This window comes from Hemitrygon akajei, chromosome 6, assembly GCF_048418815.1.
Source record: "Hemitrygon akajei chromosome 6, sHemAka1.3, whole genome shotgun sequence".
NCBI lineage: Eukaryota > Metazoa > Chordata > Chondrichthyes > Myliobatiformes > Dasyatidae > Hemitrygon > Hemitrygon akajei.
Genome location: NC_133129.1, coordinates 154,870,117 through 154,889,901, shown reverse-complemented (window position 1 = coordinate 154,889,901; position 19,785 = coordinate 154,870,117). Strand labels below are relative to the sequence as shown.

The 19,785-nt window shown below is 39.3% G+C and overlaps 1 protein-coding gene across 7 annotated transcripts in view; it reads left to right on the top strand.

The window, feature by feature from the left end:
• LOC140729633 (MOB kinase activator 2) overlaps window positions 1-19,785 on the top strand; it is a 187,609-nt gene that overhangs the window by 147,273 nt on the left and 20,551 nt on the right. For 6 of the 7 annotated variants that reach the window (XM_073049626.1, XM_073049625.1, XM_073049627.1 and 3 more), the window contains 2 exons: window positions 18,352-18,512; window positions 19,419-19,512. In XM_073049626.1, coding sequence (XP_072905727.1) covers window positions 18,352-18,512; window positions 19,419-19,512 — 255 coding nt within the window. Of the gene's footprint in view, window positions 1-3,594; window positions 3,740-18,351; window positions 18,513-19,418; window positions 19,513-19,785 lie in introns of those variants that run through there. The other variant, XM_073049621.1, reaches the window with a different exon arrangement.

Here is a 19,785-nt window from a genome sequence, read left to right as displayed (position 1 = left end):
GATCCTATATTCACTTGGTTCACATACAGGGGCATCTTGTTCTAAAGTTGGCTGTAGAGGAGTTCAGTCTGATTTGTATTTATTGGTGGTTTTGGAGTTGGAGGGCGTTGTACTAACCAGTCGTATTGGGTGTACTGCCTGTAAGTCTCTAAAGGATTACACCTGAATTCCAATAACTAGAAAGTAGCACACTTAAGGGTATTGTGCCAATCGTGATGTTTATTTCATTTTTACTATTTCATGGTTTGTATCAATTTGCCTTAACTTTAGACCACTGTACTGCTTAGAGCAAGTTTCTGTTGGCTTGTTTACACTGACGGGAAAGGGACTGAAAGAAGCCAGTTCATGCGTGGTTCTGTAGGAACTGCATTTTTCAAAAAAAATTCTGTTGCCGTTTCAACCTGTCTAGTCAAATAGCCCAGACAGATGTGAGCTTGAGCATGTCCTGGCATGATTATACTATGCATACTCTGTTCTTTACAAAAATGACACTGACAGTGACTCGAAGTAGAATTTCTCTTAAATGAAGTTATCCTTTTTCTTACAATCTTAATAATATAATGCATGTACACTTTCACATGATGCACACTGTAAATGTGATAACTGGAGAATCCACGTCATTTGAAATGTTGATCACAAGCTCATGAGAATTGATTAAATTATCAAAATTCCCTGTTGTGCAAACTGAACTTGACTCCAGATGCTATAAACCTTGTGACAATTATGTTCCACTTCACTTCTTGTGTTATATCACTTATTGCTGCATGCATTATTGAAATTTGAATTTGATCTTAAATCGGTATTTGTAAGGTTGTTGGGTATTTGGAATTTATCTTCATGTCTATTTTCTTATTTATTATTTTGATACTTTCATGTCAGTTAATGGACTGTTCATTCTTCGGTATAATATTAATTTTCACTTCCTGCAACTGAATATCAGGAGTGCAAATTTGAGAGCATGACCTTCTGGGTTCCAGCGGTGAATTGCTGTTCATTGAAGCCTGCTGAAAAGGACAATTTGTGAGCAACTTGTAAGAATGTGATTTGGTATCAGTAATCTTCCATTATGGAATAGTTTTAAAGCTTTTTGTACTTTCATCAAAAACTACCAGTTTAAGCACTTACTTTCACTCATGAATTTCCTCTTTGAAGGTGGCTCACAACTATCTTTTTGAGGGGAATTGGGGAGGAGCAATGAATACTGGTCTTGCATGTGACACTTACAGCTTGAAAAAAGAGTAAAAATAAAACCAAACTGCATTTACTGTAAACACAGTGTTACATTTATCTCTTTGAAAGTTTAAAAACTGCTAGTCAGACTTGCTAACAAAAAGTCACCGAGTTTTGTTTAAAGCATCTCCTTGGGTACAGAAATTGATCAAATAAATATAGTAACTTGCAACTGCAGTTACATTTTGTACCATGGAATGAAAACATTTTATTAATTACTTCTGTCAGCAGAATGACTGGTAACAATTCTGAAGTTTTTGCCTGCTTGTATTAGGCTCTTCAATTTTAAACATGCTTAAGGTATTTGGCATAGAAGGTATGTCTGTAAATGATGGTCTAGCCACTTTATTCCTTTATCATGTATAGCTTGCAATTTCACTGAAGGCAACAACCCATAGTGTGCTTACATTCAAACCAAGAACTTTCAGGTGAAAAGATTTTGGGTTAGTTTGGTGTCGTACCCTGTATGTGTACTGGTGTATGGTGTCACTTTTCTGAATCACTCTTTGTTTTCAGACTAAAGCTAAATTACAACAAACAATTTAGTTTAAGTGGTTAAAATGTTTGACGTAAAATGAAACCTTTCCTCAGTGTGTGAGAGGTTTGCTCCTGATTTCAAAATGTGTAAGTGGCTGGATGAATAAGTGATCCATTTTAAACTTGTGGCTTTTTGTGCAAAGTTCCTAATGTTAAATTGAGAGAAGATGGTGAAAACCGACTGATAAATATAATCTCTCTGTATGCAGCCAGTTTTGTATTGTTATTATATCACCTTGTACTACTGTAATGCACTAATCAATGTATGAATGTTATGCAAGACATTTTTCACTGTACCTCAATATAGGTGATACCAATAAACCATTTTACCAATTTAGATGCTTCAGGCTATGCTTGTACATCTCATAACAGATTGACATTAATAAAGAAAATTGTTCACCTTTTTTTGAAATGAAAGAAAAAGAGTTATAAGGCCTGGGAAAGGGCCCTTCAACCCAACTCATCTATATCAACTAAGGTCCATATCCTTAAAGACTGGTCATCTAGTGCTGCACGTTGCTTGCCTTTTAATTCTCGTCATTTCCACACTGGCATCTCACCTTGGCACCTCTGCTACCAGGGTGAGGCTAAACAGAAACTGGAGGAATAACACCTCATTCTGACTGGGTTCTCTGCAACCCAGTGGCATGAACGTTGGATTCTCCATTTTCTGGTAGTACTCAGTCCCTCTCTCTCTCTCTCTCTCTCTCTCTCTCTCTCTCCCCCTTTCTCTGTCCCATTTCACTTCCTTCCTGATCCATCCTGTTCTTCCAGTACTCATTCTATTTCTTCCCCCTCCTTCACTCACTCCATATGCTATCACCCCCTTAGTTTCTCTCCCCTACATGATTCCCATCTGCCATCCCCAGTTCCCGTCTTGATTACATGCTCCACATTCCTCTCATCATCTGCAGCCCTTTGTTGCATCCAACTGACACCAACCAGCTTTGTCTTGATTTCCACTCTCTCCTCCATTTGCCTATCACCAACTCCCCCCCCCCCCCGCCCCCAACCACTTCACCTGGATCCAATGATCCTTTGCTACCTCTTGTTCCACCCCTTCTCCACATCCTTTTGTATTATATACATCTTTCAATGCAGATGTATTTCTACCCAATATATGGACTGTCTCTTTCCCTCTACAGATGCTACCTGACCTGTTGAGTTCCTCCAGTATCTTATTTGTTGCTCCACATTCCTGCATTAGCAGATGTTCATCTCCCTGTATAACAAGGGCTCCTAATCTTTTTTATGCCATGGAGCCTTGCCATTAACTGAGGGGTCTGTGGACCCCTGGATGGTAACCCCTGCTCTATACCTTTCCTATCCACTAATGTCTTTTGAACACGTTAACTAGACCCACTTCTACACTTCTCCAGCAACTCATTCTTAAAATGCACCATCCTCTGGGAAAAATTGCCTCTTGTGTCCCCTTTAAATCTTTACCCTTTCACCTTAAACCTGTTACCTTCTAGTTTTAGACACACTTGTGCTGAACTAAAAATGACTGGTCAGGAGGGAGTGAGAAATTCTAGTAATGGAAGTCTAATCACACTATCAGTAGCAATGGGAGGAACATGCTGATGCAGAAGCTGGTTGCTGCCTCTTTTATCTTTTAAATTCTCTGCAGCTGTTTTCAGCATTACGCCTGAAGTTTTCCTTCTCTTCGTAGACACTCCCTAGATTTATGGCCTGAGCTGTTGATGAAATCAATGAACTGCTTGTCCTTTCATGCCAAATCCAGGCACCTCCTGTCTGATTGGCTGAAAATGAAAGTTGTTTAAAGCGCATTGCTGATGTGAATGTGGTCTAACTAGTTTTGAGTTGTAAAGAGACAAAGGAGGTTTGAAGACTGAGAAATTACTATGGTGGGAGATCATTTAGACCATAGTGAAGACAGGTCATTGCTTGGACAGCAGAAAACAGGATTGAATTACAAGATGGTACTACAAGCTATGGGAAAAGTTCTAAGGTAGAGGGCCACTTGTCTTTTGCAAAATAATTTGTGAAAAATGGGGAAAACGCAGCAAAAATTGTTATGGTTTGTGTGTTACTTCATCTATGTCAGCTATGGACATTAGCGCTGAATTGAGCAAGTGTTTGGATGCCATTCTGTGACTTTTATTTTTACATTTGAGCTGTCTCAAAAGCAGTTACTTTTTGCATAGTAAATAATTAGCAAGCAAAGTAAATCCTCCAGATTTCCTCCGTGACTCGCTTTCCTCCCACATGCCAAAAAGATGTATGGGTTAGGGCTAGTAAGTTGTGGGCATGTTATATTAGTGCTAAAAGCATGGCGATACTTGTAGGCTGACCCAGCACATTGCAAATGATGACACTATTGCCATATTTCACTATACGTTTAAAAAAATCTCAAATCTTTTGATTAGTGTATTATCCAAGTTTGTAGTAAAAGATAAAACTGTTTTCAAGTTCAAGATTTTTTGTTTCGACAAGTTGAAGGAATTATCCCAGAGAACAATTTAGGAGAGAAATGATACCAGTTGTGAAGTATAGGAGAAAAATTTAAATGATAGAGTATATGTTTAATTTCCCAATTTAAGTGTCGCATTGTCAAAAGTCATTTGATGAGATCTGTACTTCTAGAGTTTTAACGTTCTCCTTTACTCCAAAAATTAATGCTTAATCTTGTGATGTTACCTGCATTTGTGAGATTTAATGCCTGACCGGGCTGTGTTAACAACCTGTGCTCTACTGAGGCTAACGTTTAGTTAGCAATGCTCTGGAGAGTGACGAATAGACTGAAATTTACAGTTTGTTCATGGCATCTATATGTTACAACTACACACGCTTTTACAGAGCCTTTGGATTCCTTCCAGGACACCTTACTTGCAACATTCGAAGTGTTTTTGAAGTGTTGGCACAGTGAGCTTCAAGAGCCTGACCTTGGCTGACATGTTACTGGAACACACTGATTGATAGTCAAGAATGCTACCAACTGAACATAATTAACAATTAAAATCTTGTTGTAAGCTTTGAAACTGAGCTTTATCTTGAGTGTTTGAAATGAAAATTAACAGTAGTGGCTGACTTTGCTGTAGTTTTATTATGTCTCACCAGCTTGGAATTTGTTGCATTTCTCTGTAGACTGTAGCATAGTCAGCAGCACTCGCTTCTGAACCTAAATGTTCTTGGCTCAAAATGCCCCATAAAGAGAGTTGTGTACAGGATCTAGTCAGGCAAAAATGTAATATTACAAGACTGTTGCATTGTCAGACATGATGTCTTTCAGAAGAAATGTTAAATCAGGACCCTCTCTACTGCTGAGATTAGTTCTGAACATTGTGAAGAGGGAACACTGGAGTAATTTGGTCTCCTGCTCAGTATTTATCCCTCAAAACAGCAACACAGACGCAAATAATCTGATTGTGATTGTGTTGCTTTTTGTGGCCACCATTATGTTCCTATTTCACAGCTAGTGAAACACTTGAAGATTTGTCGCTATAGTAAAGAACATAAAAGGGCCTATATAAATGCAAGCCTTTCTTCTATACCACATGAAGGGACCTATCAGGGCATTGGTTGAATCCATTTGATAATAGTTGGGCTTTTCCTTTACTCTATTTTATCTAGTGTTAAGTTATTGATTAATGTTACTCAAAAATATCAATCACAGACCTGCAGTGCAGTACTCATGAGACCAAGGTAGTCAAACTTGCTTGCTAAAAGACTGAGGTAAATCAAGCTGCAAATGTTTCCCCCGGTATCTTCCTTGTACCTGGGAACAATTCAAAGGGTTGTGCTCCATGTAATGAGGTACACGCTGGGTGACCTAGGAATGGTTGTATTGTATTCACTAAAACTTTAATCTTATCTCCATGAGTTAAGCATTATATTTTACATTTTGTGTAAACTTCTGCAGAACATTGGGAAATTTGCTCAGTGCAGCTTTGACTTGGTTTATGTGGCAGTAATTTGGACATGTATTATATTTCTAAGGAGTTTTTGATATAAAATACATTTACTGCAAAAAAAGGTGCTGGATGATTTGTCAGGTTCAGCAGCTTCTGTGGGGAGGAAGGAAATGTCCATGCTTTGGATTGAGACTGATTGGGCAATCCAGTGTTGTCTCTAGCATCTGCAGTCTTCTGGCTCCTATTATAATTAAATTTTCTTTTTGGGCATTGTTAATGCTAACAGTTACTGTGATTAGTAACACAATTTAACAGCTTGTAATGGGATACATTCTTTTAAGCAGCTTTTAAAAGGTGTTCATTCAGAAGATTCTTTTGAATTGCTAGATGTGCCCATTGTCCAGTGCTGCATTTAATTGTCCAAACTGCAACACCTGGTGTTCTAACTAAATACCTTACACATGATTAAGTTAAACTTTATGACTTTGCTCAGCTTTTATTCTGATCAGCTTTCCTCTGTATTGAGGAAAAATGTTACAGATAAAATCAAGACACAATTCGCAGCAGATGTCTTTCCGTCTGCAGCAGAACTGGGGCACTTAATCTTTGGTGGGCAGTTCACCAACTCATTCCATTACTTTAATTAATGCTGGGTTTCCTGCATTAATTCAGAACCTGTTAATTTTGTCATATTTGCTACTAATTTTCACCCTACCCTTAAATAAACTAATTCTGGAGCTTCTCTCCCTTTTGTGGATCTCACTGTCTCCACCACAGGGGACAAACTATCCACTGACATTTACTATAAACCCACAGCTACCTTCCCTACACCTCTTCCTCACCCTGTCTTTTCTAAGGATGCGATCCCTTTCTTTCAGCTTCTCTTTACTGCCACATCTGCTTGCAAGACTTGAGCATTGCATTTCAGGGATCTGAAATATCCTCCTTTTTCAGGAAACATGGCTTCCCTTCTCTGCTTAATGGAGCCTTCTCTTGCATTTCCTGGACCTCCATCTGCACCTACCCTTTTCATCCAACTGGACTATGTCTTTCACAAACAATATTTGCATCTAGCATATCAACCTTGCTTCCATCAGCTATTGCAGAATGCCACCCATTGTCACATCTTCCCCTGCCTACCCCTTTCTACTTATGTGGGGACCACTCTCTTTTTTTAGCCATTCCCACTCACCATTCCCTGATCCCTGGTTCTTTCCAATACCTATTCCTGCACCATCTCCCTCAACAATATCCAGAGACCAAAACAGGGCCTCTGAAGAGGGAAAGGTCTGCATCCACCTCTTCCAACTTTGTTTACTGCATTTGATGCTCCTGATGTAGCTCAGCATTGGTAATACCAAGCACAGACTTGGCAACTGGTTTGCAGAGCACCTGTGGTGTGTCTGCAGTAAATATCCTGAGCTGTCCCTCTCTTCCACCCCTCCCACCACTCCCTTTTCGCGCTTCCATCCTGATTCCATTCACTGACCACCTACACAGTTCACCCACTGGATCCCCTCCCTCCTATGGCTTCATCTGTTCAACTCTTCTTTGAATAGTTTTTGTTACTACCTTATTGATTAGATTCCAGCACTTAAAGCCTTTTGTGTATCTACTCATCACCCTCCAGTCTTTGTCTCCACATTCACCCTCCCCTCCCTATTTGGCTCCATCTCCCTCTCCCCCGCCCCCCCACTTTATTTTGCTTGTCTTCAGCAGATTTGTTTTTTTTTGCTCCAGATTGTAGCATTTGGACAAGATGTCTTGGGAACATCCTGAGTTATTTCAAAAATTGAGTCAATAATACCAGCATTGTATAATTTTAAGAAGTTTTATTGTTTCCTTTTACAGTGGCATAATTTATATGTAGGCATACAGTATATTGTTTCTATGTTTAAGTTCACTGACTAGTTACATTACAAATACCTGTGGAGTTGTATTTGTAGTAGTATGAACTTCAAAGCAATATTCTGGTTTTTCATTATCCTAAGATTATTGAAGTCAAGGAAGAATTTCATACGTAATTCCAATGTGTGAAGTTTTTTTCGATAGGCAGACTTTTTGAAAGTAACTCATCATTTGCAACATACACAAAATGCTGGAGTAACTCAGAGGTCAGGCACCATCTGTGGAAATGAATAAATAGTTGATGTTTCAGGCCAAGACCCTTCTTTGGGACTGGAAAGGAAGGAAGAAGATGCCAGAATAAAAAGCTGGTGGGAGGAGAAGGAGAGTAGCTAAAAGTTGATGGGTGGGTAGGAAAGATAAAGGGTTGGTGAGGAAGGAATCTGATAGGAGAGGAGAGTGGGCCAAAGGAGAAAGGGAAGGAGGAGCAGACCTGGTGGTGGTGGGGGGGGGGGGGGTGATGGGCAGGTGAGAAGTGGGAAGAGACCAGAGTGGGGAATAGAAGAAGGAGGGAGGAGAGAAGAAGAAATAACATTCATGTCATCAGGTTGGAGGTTACCCAGACAGAATATAAGTTGCTGTTCCTCTAAAAAGCAAGGAGGGGGGAGGTAAAGATGTATTTGGTGGTAGGATCCCTTCGGAGGTGGTGGAAGTTGTGGAGGGTGATGTGTTAGATGTGGAGGCTCATGGCACTAGGCACTAGGTAGTGACAAGAGGAAATCTATCATGTTAAAGCAGCAGGATGGTAGGGTGACCACAGCATCAGTGAAGGAGGAAGGAAAGTACATTCTTTGAAGATGCAGAACATCTCTGATGTCCTGTAAAGAAAAGCTGTATTCTGGGAACAAGTCAGCAGAGACAAAGGAATGGAAGAAAGGGAAAAGCACTTTTACAAGACACCGACCGGGTGGGAAAGGGTATAGTCAAGATAACTAGGAATCAGTAGCTTTATGAAAGATGGTAATCAATAGTTTGTCTCCAGAGATGGAGACAGATTGAAACAGGGGAGGGAGGTGACAGGAATGGACCAAGTGAAGGACAGAGTGGAACTTATCATCTGCAAATGAAACAGTTGATTGAGGTCCATTCAAATTCCAGTTTAGTACTGATACAGTCTCTAGGCTGCTTTGCAAGTTGCTGTAGAGGTCTGGCCTGCTTGGAGCTCCAGCAACCCAGCTTTAATCCAGATCAGCAGTGGATTTCCACATTCTCCCTCTGGCCACTTGGGTGCTTGAGTTTTCTGCGTATTCCAAAGACATGGTAGGTTAATTTGTGATGGTAAACTGTTAGCGCAGAATTAATGGGCTGAAAAGCCTCCAACTATTGGAGATGCAGTGTGAGTGCACTTGTAAACAAGTATTCTCTTCATGAATTTCCTCTCTGACAGATCAGTAAAACATTAATTATTGAAATTGAGTAATATAGAGAGTTTAATAATGTGGAATCTGGTGTAACAAGGTTGTACTCTTACTGAAATTTCAAATGACCACATTTTACAAGGATCATACTGTACATATATGCAAATTTTATCCAAAATTCAGTTTACTTTTATACACTAATACAATAAAACTCTTGGCTCTGGAATGCTTGGGACTACAACGCTGGGCTATCAGATTTTCTGGACTATAACTTTGAAAACCCTAATGTACTATTAATTTGGTGGCTCTTCCATGTAACACAGGAATATAATCAATTTTCCTGTGTGCTCAAAGTTTAAAGTTGAGCGTAGGGTTGAGTTTAAGGGGAGCATGGGAAATGGGGCCCGATGAACAAGATGGCAAACCATTGGAAATTTAAATAATTTAATAGCTGGTCAATCTATATTCCCAAAATCATTCATTGACTGGTGTTGGAGCTCTTAACTGCAGGTTCACTTCATTTATAGCAGGAACTCTGAAAGTGTTCAAGGGTAAAGTATGTCAAAATGTCGTGCATGTTTACACTGAATTTTCATGATACCAGGGAGAGCACGTAAAATGAAACTGTTGCACTTGATAACTCCACTGCTATAGAATTTCATTCACCCCAGAAGTAGAAAACTAATTGAATTATCCTAACAGAAACTATATAAAATAGTTTCCACAGTATTTGGTAGTTTAGAAATGGAGGAGTTAGAAATATTGCCTTTGCTGACTCTGGAAGGCGCCTGGCTTCTGATTATTTTTTTTAGTATTCTTCTCCCATGCATAGTTTTACTCCCATCAGATTATGACCCCTCACCCCTCTCCACATTTGGATAGTATCACAGCTGCAGAAAGGGAGTATGGCACGGAGGGATTGTACTCAGTCATAGTGGGTGGAAGTCGGAAACAGGAAGGGAGCAGTCATTCAGTTAGTATTCTATAGACTCTGCCACCGATCCCAATAGCAACAGAGGCCCTGAGGAGCAGATTGGAGGGCAAAATGTGGAATATATTGTTGTCATGGGGCACTTCAACTTGCCTAATATTGATTGGCATCTCCTTAATACAGAAGGTTTATATGGGTCAGAATGTGTTAGTTGTCTCCAGGAATGATTCCTGACACAATATGTGGACGAGCCGACTAGAATGAGGCCATACTGGATCTGGTGTTCATCAATAAACCAAGTCAAGTGTCAGATCTCTTAGTGGGTGAGCATTTTGGGGACAGTGACTATAACTCCCTGACCTTTACTATTGCCTTGTAGAGGGATCCAGACAGACTGTATGGGCAGGTATTTAATTAGGGAAGGGCAAATTATGATGCAGTTAGGCAGGAACTTGGGAGCACAAATTGGTAATGGGGAAATGCACAACAGAATTGTGGAGGTTGTTTATGGAGCACTTGCATGGGGTTTGGATAGATTTATCCCATAAACATAGGAAAAGGATGTTAGGGTGAAAGAAACATGGTTGCCAAGCAATGTGGAACATCTAGTCAAGAGGAAGGAAAAAGCTTACTTAAGGTTAGGGTTGGGGCTAATCCTAACCCTAAGGATCAGCCAGGGCTGTAGAGATTTACAAGTTAATAGGGAGGAGCTGAATAATTTAGGAGAGCCAGAAGAGATCATGAGAAGGCCTTGGCAAGTAAGATTAAGGAAAACCCCAAGATGTTCTGCATGTATGAGAACAGTTGTATGGCCAGAGTGATAATAGGACCGATCAGGGACAGTAAAGGAATCATACCTGGAGTTGGAAGAGGTAGGGGATGTCCTTAATGAATACTTTGCTTCAATATTCACCAGTGAGAGAGGCCCTAGTGAATGTGAGGACAACGTACAACGGGCTGATATACTTGAACATGTAGATGTTAAGAAAGAGGATGTGGTGGAGCTTAAGTTAGAATAGGTAATTTCTCGGGGCTGAATGGGATATATCCCAAGTGCTTACGAGAAGCAAGGGAAAAGATCACTGCACCTTTGATGATCTTTGTGTCCTCACTGGCCACAGGAGTAGTACCAGATGATTGGCAAATGTTAATCTTTTATTCAAGGAGGTGAGTAGAATTAACCTTGGGAATTATGGACTAGTGAATCTTGAGTGGTGGGCAAATTACTGGGGAAGATTGTCAGTGACAGGAATAATGAGCATTTGGAGAAGCATGATCTGATTAGGGTGGTCAGCATGCTTTCCATCAGGGGAAATCTTGTCTAACAAATCTGTTGGAATTCTTGAGGAAATGATAAGTAGCGTAGACAAAGGAGAATTGGTGGTTATCGTGTACTTGAATTTTCAGAAGGCCTTTGACAAGGTGCCGCACATGAAGCTGCTTAGTAAGATAAGAGCCCATGGTATTAGAGGAAAGATACTAGCTTAGTTTGAACATTGGCTGATTGGCAGGAGGCAAAGAGTGGGAATAAATGGAGCTTTTCTGATTGACTGCCAGTGACTAGTGGTGTTCCATAGGAGTCAGTGTTGGGGCCGCTTTTTATGTTGTATGTCACTGACTTGGATGACAGAATTGATGGCTTTATGGCCGCGTTTGCAGGCAATACAAAGGTACGTTAAGATGCATATAGTATTGAGGAAGTAGGGCGGCTGCAGAAAGACTTAGACAGGTTAGGAGAATGGGCAAAGAAGTGGTAGATGGAATACAGTGTTGGGAAATTTAAAAATCAGAGGTGCAAAAGGAGTCTTCATGCAGGATTCCCTAAATATTGACTTCAAGCTTGAGTCAGTGGTAAGGATGTAATGCTGACGCTTTATAAGGCACTGGTGAGACATCACTGGATTATTGAGAGCAACTTTGAGCCCCTTATCTAAGAAAGGATGTGCTGACATTGGAGACGATTCAAAATAGGTTCACAAAAATAACTCCGGGAATGAAAGGTTTCTTATATGAGAAGCATTTAAGGGCTCTGGCCCTGTACTTGCTGGAATTTAGAAAAATTAGTGTGGTGGGGGGGGGGGGGGGGGGAGGTCTCATTGAAACCTATTGAATGTTCAAAGGCCTAGATAGAGTAGGTGTTGAGAGGTTGCCTCCTATTGTGGGGGAGTCTAGGACAAGAGGGCACAACCTCAGAATAGAGGGATGTCCATTTAGAACGAAAATGAGGAATTTCTTTAGCCAGAGTGTGGTGAAACTATGGAATTCGTTGCCACGGGTGGCTGTGGAAGCCAGGTCATTGGATATTTAAGGCAGAGGTTGATGCATTCTTGATTAGTGAGGTCATAAAAAAGGCTACAGGGAGAAGGCAAGAGAATGGAGTTGAGAGGGAAAGGATCAACCATGGTCAAATGGCAGAGCAGACTCATTGGATCAGATGACCTAATTCCTATGACCTATGTCTTATGGTCATGCTTCACGAGCTTGATTGAATTCTTTGAGAATGTGACAGTACACGTTGGAGGAGATAGAACCATGGATGTGTATGTGGATTTTAGTAAGGATCTTTATGTTGGTCTCATTCAGAAAATCAGGAGACATGGGATCAAGGGAAATTTAGCTTACACACAGAAGGCATAGGATGGTTGTAGAAAGAATGTATCATGCCTGTTGTTTTGCGACCAGTGGTGTTCTGCAGGGATTTGTTCTGGGACCCCTGCTCTTCGCAATTTTTATAATTAACTAGGATGAAGAAGTGGAAGAATGGGTGTTAGTAAGTTTTCAGATGGCACTGAGGTTAGTGGGGTTATAGATAGTGTGGCGGGTTATGTAGGTTGCAGTAGGACATTGACAGGATACAGAGCTGGGCTAAGAAGTGGCAGATGGAGTTCAACCCTGAAAATGTGAAGTGATTCAGATTGAAAGGTTGAATTTGAAGGCAGAGTACAGGGGCTAACGGCAAGCTTCTTAGACGTGTCTTGGAACAGAGGGATCTTGGGATCCACATCCATAGATCCCGCAAAGTTGCTGCACAAGTTGATAGGGTTGTTAAGATGGTGTATGGTATATTGGCCTCTATTAATTGTGGGATTGAGTCCAAGATCACTACTAGGTAATGTTGAACTCTGATCCCTTATTAGACCACACTGGGAATATTGTGTTCAGTTCTGGTCATCTCATTAAAGAAAGGAAGTGGAAACTTTAGAGAGTGTGCAGAAGAGATATTAATAGAATGCTGCTTGGAGTAGAGAGTATGTCTTCTGAGAAAAGGCTGAACTAGCACTTTTCTCTTTAGAGCGAAGGAGCATAGAACCATAGAACACTACAGCACAGTACAGGCCCTTCAGCCCTCCATGTTGTGCCGACCCATATACTCCTTAAAAAAAAGTACTAAACCCACACTACCCCATAACCCTCTATTTTTCTTTCATCTATGTGCCTGGCCAAGATGTTCTTAAATACCCCTAATGTTTTAGCCACCACCACCATCCCTGGGAAGTCATTCCAGGCACTCACAAACCTTTGTGTTTAAAAAAAAACTTACCCCGCTGTCTCCCCTAAACTTCCCTCTCTTAATTTTGTACATATGCCCTCTTGTGTTTGCTATTGGTGCCCTGGGAAACAGGTACTGACTATCCACCCTATCTATGCCTCTCATAATCTTGTAGACCTCTATCAAGTCCCCTCTCATTCTTCTATGCTCCAAAGAGAAAAGTCGCAGCTCTGCTAACCTTGCTTCATATGACTTGTTCTCCAAACCAGGCAACATCCTGGTAAATCTCCTCTGCACCCTCTCCATAGCTTCCACATCCTTCCTATAATGAGGTGACCAGAATTGAACACAATACTCTAAGTGCGGTCTCACCAGAAATTTGTAGAGTTGCAACATGACCTCTCTACTCTTGAACTCAATCCCCCTTTTAATGAAGCCTAGCATCCCGTAGGCCTTCTTAACTACCCTATCAATCTGTGCAGCAACCTTGAGGAATGTATGGATTTGAACCCTGAGGTCCCTTTGTTCATCCACACACTTAAATAACTGACCATTAATCCTGTACTCAGTCTTCTGGTTTGTCCTTCCAAAATGCATCACCTCACTCTTGTCCGGATTGAACTCCATCTGCCATTTTTCTGCCCAACTCTGCAGCCTGTCTATATCCTCTTGTAACCTTCAACAACCTACAGCTCCATCCACAATTCTTCCAATCTTCGTGTCATCCGCAAACTTACTCACCCATCCTTCCACCTCTACATCCAGGTCATTTATAAAAATCACAAATAGCAGGGGTCCCTGCAGCACTCCACTAGTCACCGACCTCCAGAAAGAATACTTTCCTTCCACAACTACCCTCTGATTTCTTCCTTTAAGCCAATTTTTTATCCAAACAGCCAAGGTTCCACTTATCTCATGCCTCATGACTTTCTGGATGAGTCTCTCGTGAGGGACCTTGTCAGATGCTCTGCTAAAGTCCATGTAGACCACATCCACTGCCCTATGAGAGGTGACTTGATAAGAGTTGTACAAGATGATAAAAAGTAATAGATCGAGTGGATAGCATGACTTTTTACCCAGTGCAAAAATGGCTAGTACCCAAGGGCTTAATTTTACAGTCTTTGGTGGAATGTATGGGGGGCGGGGAGATTTCAGAGATAATTTTTTTTTAAACAGAGTTCTGCTTCTTGGAACACCCTGTAGAGGCAGGTACATTAGGAGCATTTAAGAAATCCTTAGGCATGGATGATAGAAAAATGGAGGAAGGGTTTGATTGATCTTTGAGTATGTTAAAGGATTGGCATAACATTGTGGACTGAAGGGCCTGTACTGCGCTGTTTCTTGCCCACACTGCACCAGAGTTTGTGGATTCTCTACATCAGTCTCTACATCTACCTGAGGATCTACCAATAGACAACCCTGGAGAACATCATACTCAACTGGAGTGATCACACTACTGTGCTGTAATGTTCTTTGTTCTAATTGGTAGTATGGTTGCATTTTAAAGATTTGATATGAAGCCAAAATAATTATTTTGTGTTTGTCATAGAATAGCAAGATTGTGTTACCCACTATTGGGAATTGCACGGTATAAGATGCAGCTGGCTGCTTTGCAAAGCAATTTGAGGACATCAGAAATGGCCATGTATACTAAAATAGATTATCTTCGATCGGTCTTGTTAAAGTATATGTATTTTGTACTACATTTTATTTTTAAGAAGAAAAATGCTTTCATATAAAGGGATTAATGAAAATCTTACGTAGAGTGCGCCTTGAACTACCAAGTTGGTGAAGAAAGGCTTCTTAGCAGTCATCTTGAATGTATGGAATTCCATTTCTTTAGAAATGTAAAATTGTTCATATCTTCTAATTGTTAGAATATCTTCTGATTTAATGGAGCTCCAAATAAATAGAAATTTTGGGGGTTTCTTAGATAAGGCAACTTATGTGGATGGAGAAATGGAAAAGTTTTATTCACTTTTCCAGATCTGATGAAGGGTCCTGACCTAAACGTTAATCTTGTTTCTCTCTCATCCGATGCTCCCTAATCTGAATATTCCCAATGTGTTCAGTTTTTATTTTGATTTTACAGCTTCTTAGTTTCAAATAGCTATGTTTCAAAGTATTTATTTCTGTGTTCTCGGCTAATGTATGCTTCTGTATCAACAACATTTAATGTTGCAACATTAATGGCAAGCCTTGGAAATATCAAACTGAGTTTACCTATTAAGGAAAAGATATTTGTGAGAATGTGGAGAAAAGGGCTTCTGGCAGTACTGCAGTTTTTTTCCTTGCATAAACTGAATAGGAAAAGCAATGCATTGCCAGGAGATGTTATTCCCAGAAGTTCTGAAACTTGGTATGAACATCTGGACAATGTCCAGGATATCATTGAATGGCAAGCAGAAAGCAATGGAAATGAGCTGTACATAAACTGTTAAGGTTAATTACTGTTTCACTTTATGATCAGTAATAAATGAAATACATAATCACCCAACATTGAATTGAGGAGGAGGTTCTATTAATGTGCTGATCCAACCACATAGAAAATGCACCAGTGCCTCTCGTTCCTCAGAAAGATAAGGAAATTTGGCATTTCTTCTTTGACTTTCACCAATTTTTATCAAAGCACTGTAGAAAGCATTCCTATCCAGATGCATTATGGCTTCTTCAGAATGGGGAAGAAATGTGATCTAAGTTACTTTGACTGTGGAATGATTGGTGCTGTCAGACAGAGTGGTTTGAGTATCTCCGAAACTGCTGATCTCCTGGGATTTTCATGTACAATGGTCTCTAGTGTTTACAGAGAATGGTGCAAAAGTAAGAAACATCCAGCGAGCAGAAGCTCTGTGGGCAAAAACATCTTGTTAATGAGAGAGGTCAGTGGGGAATGGCCAGACTGGCTCAAGCTGACAGGAAATTGACAGCAACTCAAATAACCATGCGTTACAACAGTGGTGTGCAGCAGAAGACCACGCTGGGGTCCACTGCGCTACCTAATAAAGTGGCCACTAAATGTACATAGAGGTTTTTTGTTGTCTTATATGTGTTTCTAAAGATAAATTTGTGATTTTTTTTGGAAGAATACTGTAATCCACTTGAAAACAGCATACTTCCACTTCTAATGCTTCAGAAGTAAATATATGATATTTATTCAGGTTTTGCCAAATAGGAGACAGAATTTCAGTAGTCTTTTCCAATTTCTTCTAGTATTTTTGTACTGTATCATTAAACCGAGGACTGAGATGAGGAAAAACTTCTTCACACAGAGAGTGGTGAATCTGTGGAATTCTCTGACACAGGAAACAGTTGAGGCCAGTTCATTGGCTATATTTAAGAGGAAGTTAGATATGGCCCTTGTGGCTAAAGGGATCGGGGGTATGGAGAGAAAGCAGGTACAGGGTTCTGAGTTGGATGATCAGCCATGATCATACTAAATGGCGGTGCAGGCTCGAAGGGCCGAATGGCCTACTCCTGCACCTATTTTCTATGTTTCTAAACACTGCAAATGATTCTATCTGAATTCCTTACCAGCTGATCAATTTCATTAGGATCAATTCTAAATGTTCTTATTTTTGCAACCAGTTTGAATTAACTTGAGGCAAATTGTGAGGAAAATAATTAGGATAATATGCATATATTTTGTTCAAAATCACTCAGCAGCACTGTACGCTTTATTGATTCCAAATAGATTACAGTAAAGTGTTTTACTGCCTATAGGTTCTGTATTGTACAGTTCAAATGCAAATTCAAAATTCTCATGTTCACTCAAAATATCATACCATTTAAGAATATTAAATAGTTGCTTTTAAAGTTTAACAGTGTAAGTTTTCAATATGAACATGTGACGATTTTTATTATGGGGGAATCTATGTAGAAAGACACCTAGATCATGAAGTGTTTGGAGATCATGTCCAATAGTACTGGACAACAAATATTTTGCTTTCTGAATACTTTAGGGTGTACCTTGTGGATTTTGGGCTGCTTAACATGAAAATCACCATGAACTTTTCCCATCACACACCATATTTTAAAAAATAACCTATATTTGTTATTTCAATTCAGTCTTCTTCCCTGCAAATCTTGGCACTGTCTGATGAGCATGATGAAAGGGTTCAGTAGGATATCGCAGTTATGAAGAAATGGTGTCAGGGCAAATGGAAGCCATTAATGCTGGCTGATTATTGTTGGACACAAGCTAGAAACTTCAGAGACTGCGTGCTAGTGAAAATCATCAATAAAGCGTGTTTAGTTGAACAATTGCAAAGCATCAGCACCATTATACAATTATACACATATTAATAAAAGTTAATTTCTTGTTTATCCAATTCCTACGTGATACAAGTAGTCTGAAATTATATTTGTGTTTAGCTTCAAGCAGTCTATCATAAACAAACAAAAATTTTATTTAGGAAAAAAATTGCTGTCCGGTGTAGCTAGTTAAATGATCATCAACTTTTTTCATTTTTCATTGTTGTAACAAAAAAGAATCTGCTCTGAAGTAATTTAGTTTAATGAATATTCAGCTGCCTTCTGTTTGCCATAGATTTAGTAACTGCATTTTCCTTCATAAAAGGGTGTCTGCAGTAGGCAAGGATACATAACAAAAACAGTTGAAAATGCCATTTGACGATTAGATACTATTCCAAAATTCAGCATTAAGGAAGGAAATAGTCTCGTACAAGTGTTGTGATCCATTTTGCTACTGATAGGTTTGTCGTGACGGAAGACATTTCTTCTTGGACTTGGCTTAAACAGGAAATAGGGAGGGAGGGGAGAGCAGGTGTTAATGTACAGTAATTATGTTAGTATATTCTGGGAATTGAATAGATTTTTGGCATTGCTTCTCATTCCCATGCTCATTTTATTTGTATTTTCATTGTCCTGCACAGAACTACATGTTGAAATCCCTATGTGATAGTTATGAGATTGTGTACCATTTTCTTATTACTCTTCAACAATGTTGTATTGAACTGTATCCAAAAATGTTCCATTCAATTAATCTTGATGTTTTTCTTCTTTTAGGAAGTCCAAGACCAAGCCAAATGGTAAAAAAGCAGCAACAGAGGAGAAGAAGTTGTATCTGGAGCCTGAATATACCAAAGCCAGAATAACAGATTTCAACTTTAAAGAACTGGTGGCTCTGCCACGTGAAATTGACCTCAATGAATGGCTAGCCAGCAATAGTAAGTTTCTCCTGTACACCTAGATATAACCAACAGTTCATTATCAAATCTTATTCCATAATAACTTTTGAAGAGTGGGTTGTGGAAGCTGGTGTAGCGCTAGAACTTCAACGTAATCACATTGAGCCAGAAAGCTTATTTTTATGCTGTTTATTTCTAATGTGACAAGTTGAATGCATTGTTTTCAAAATAAATAACCAGAATGTAAATGCAATTAGTGTTTTTCTGTTTTTCCTGTTGGGTTGTTGAATACGATGTTGCCCACAGGTGCTTGGTAAAGCAAACCAGCTGATTTTTAAATGTTGTAGCTGTGTAGAAGAAAAATCACAAACTCTTCCACATTTGAATGTACCCCTGGAGGTCCAACTTATCACTGTAATTGGTGGTTAAGTTGTCTGGTGATGATATGCATTATAGTTAAATAATTATAGCATTTAAGTTTCATTTATGCACCAACTAAGAATTATACTTACTGGAAAAAGAAGAAAATCAGTAAGAAAAAATTGTGCATGTGAACAAATTATGAGCTACAGTCTTTTAATTATCTCCAGTTTCATAGCAGGTGCCTTTCCCAGACAGTGCCAACTTGCCTAAAATTGTTTTTCTTAACCTCCCTTGCCTGGCTTGGTTTATTCTTGTTTTGCCTTATAATTAAATTTAGAATATCCTGGTCAAATGAAGAATTTTAGATGTAGAATCTGTATTACTAAATGATTATATAATCTTAATTGTTAGAATTTTTGTTTACTGTTTACAATGCTGTCTATTCATTGAAAACTGATTACTTCACATCAATATGTTGAAATTATAAGAACAAAATTTAACTTTTCATCAATCCTGTTTATGATCTGCCAAACATAAATATTTGGTAGCATTTAACACTTTCTTTCCTTCCCAAATTTTTAGCAACAACATTCTTCAATCACATAAACCTTCAGTACAGCACCATCTCTGAATTCTGCACTGGAGATACGTGTCAGACGATGACTGTGTGCAATACGTAAGTATAATTTGAGATTGCAGAAATTATAATCATACATTTTAAAATGTTGATAGTGAAATTTTAGTATGAGTATGTATTGACATCAAGTACGGTACTTGCCTTCAGATTCTCTAATAATTATTATTCCACATTTGTACACTATGCTGATGCATTGAAGAAGTAGTGGAAATCCCAATATTCTCCTGTGACTAATCAAAAGAATGTAATTTCAAAGTAAGATTCAAAATTGCTTATTGTCATCCTTTATTGTACAAGTGTAAAGGAGAACAA